Source organism: Buceros rhinoceros, unplaced genomic scaffold, assembly GCF_000710305.1.
Source record: "Buceros rhinoceros silvestris isolate BGI_N320 unplaced genomic scaffold, ASM71030v1 scaffold20656, whole genome shotgun sequence".
In the NCBI taxonomy this organism is placed as follows: Eukaryota; Metazoa; Chordata; class Aves; order Bucerotiformes; family Bucerotidae; genus Buceros; species Buceros rhinoceros.
In genome coordinates this window covers 848-2,637 of record NW_010419549.1, presented here as the reverse complement: position 1 = coordinate 2,637, position 1,790 = coordinate 848, and the positions used below count along the sequence as shown (strand labels likewise).

Genomic DNA, 1,790 nt, shown 5'->3' with positions numbered 1-1,790 from the left:
GAGGGCAGCTGCCCTCCTGCCACGCAGCCTCAAAGGGTTAACAGGTCCCGGGGAGCCTGGAGGGACCGTTCACACCCTCTGCCCAATCCTGGGAATCCCTCTGGGCTAATTGAGCACTAAGCAGATCAAAGGCTCCAATCAGGCTATCAACACCCCCTGGCCCCTGGCCCGGGTCCCAGCCCAGGCCGCTCTTTGTCTGCGGGAGGACAGGGAGCAATGTGGCTTTTTCCCGGCTTCAGAGCCTGCCTGGCCTGCGCTCTGCTCGGCGTGGTTCTGGGCACGGAGTTAAGTCTGCAGGAGAGTTCGCTGCTCAAATCCCTGGGTCTGAGCGCCAAGCCCAGCCCGAAGAGCCCCGTTCCTGTGCCCTCCGTGCTCTGGAGGATCTTCCAGAGGAGAAGGACGTCGCCTGCTACAAACAAAGACCTGGCGGATGCCTGTCGGGGGGAGGAATTTAATGTCCCTGGGAATATCATCCGTGTCTTCACTGACCAAGGTACAGAGACGCTGCGTTTGGGTCCTGGCGTTTGAAGCCCCTCCGATCTCTGGGCTGGGAGACTTTGCTCCAGCGCTGCCTTTCCCACCTCCTGGGTGCTGGTCGGAGAGGCTGGGGGAGGACCGGGCAGCGCCCGGAGTCGGTCTCCAGGAGGAATCGCAGCTGGGGAAGCTCTGGTCCCTCTGGACGTTGTAGATAATCATTTACCATTTAGGACGGAGTCAGGAGACAAGGCAGCGGGTGTGGAGGGCTCTGGCCCGGGGTCACCTAATGCAGTCCAGAGAAGCTGGTTTGATCCCAGGTGACCTGCTTGACCCACCGGGCTTGTGGTGCTGGAGGTGACTCCTCCCCCGGGCAGTGGTAACGTGGCTGCTCCATCCGCCGGTGCTGTGGGTGCAGCACCCAGCTCCAGGCAGGGTGGGGATGCTCGGCCGTCTGGCTGTGTCCTCCCCTGCTCTGGTTTGTCCTCTCACCTCTGGCCAGCTGTGCGGCACATCTGCCAGCTTCGCCCCGTGGCCTCTATGAGCTGTTCAGTTACTTGGGGACCATTTGGTCGGTGTCCCCCCGGTCTCGAGACACCACGGAGTTCACTTCTCTTCTGTTTCCAGGTTTCCGATGGAAACCTACGGCTAAAACCGCCAGTCCCTGCAGTCTGCTGCTCTTTGCTTTCCTTTCCCCTCCATCCCTGTTCCGGGGGGAGATGCTTACGGCTGGGAAAAAATGACGCACCAAGTTGTTAGGTAGCACGTAGAGGAGGTGCTGGAATGGCTGCAGCATCCCAGTGCTGCCAGCCAGAGCCCAGGCGAGTGTTTGCACCCCCAGACCTTGCTGAAGGCCGTGGCTGAGAGCCCCGGCTGCAGCCTCGTCTCTGTCAGCCCCATCTTCTTCTTGGGCTACCGCCAGGAGCTGAAAGCGCAGCCCTGGGGGCTGATGCTGCTCAGCGCCAGAGGGTCCAGCCACCCCCACCTCTGTTTCTCCTCCTTTGTCAGGCCACTTCATTCACGACGTGCAGCCCCAGTGGCTGCTGTGTCTGCAGAAGCGTCTGTACTTCAACCTCTCCGTGCTGGAGGAGGGTGAGCGCTTGACGATGGCTCAGCTGGAGATCAAGTTCAGCCACAACTCCTACCACCCCTCCCGCCAGGGGCAGGTCTTTGAGCTGAGGCTCTACCAGAGCTCCGGGTTGTCTCTGCGGGGGATGTCCTCCCACGAGCACGGCCGAGAGCTGCTGGTGGAGCAGTCCTTCGCCCAGCTGCACAAGTCTCTTCTCTTCAACCTGAGCGAGGTGGTGAAGGACTGG

General features: G+C 61.4%; 1 protein-coding gene across 1 annotated transcript in view; it reads left to right on the top strand.

Annotated features, from left to right (window-relative positions):
- The first annotated feature begins 216 nt into the window (after positions 1 to 216).
- The window catches only part of GDF3 (growth differentiation factor 3), a 2,159-nt gene continuing 585 nt past the window's right edge, over positions 217 to 1,790 (top strand). Inside the window, exons 1-2 of the mRNA XM_010138992.1 lie at positions 217 to 493; positions 1,483 to 1,790. Of these exons, the coding sequence (XP_010137294.1) occupies positions 217 to 493; positions 1,483 to 1,790 (585 nt within the window). The remainder of the gene's footprint in view (positions 494 to 1,482) is intronic.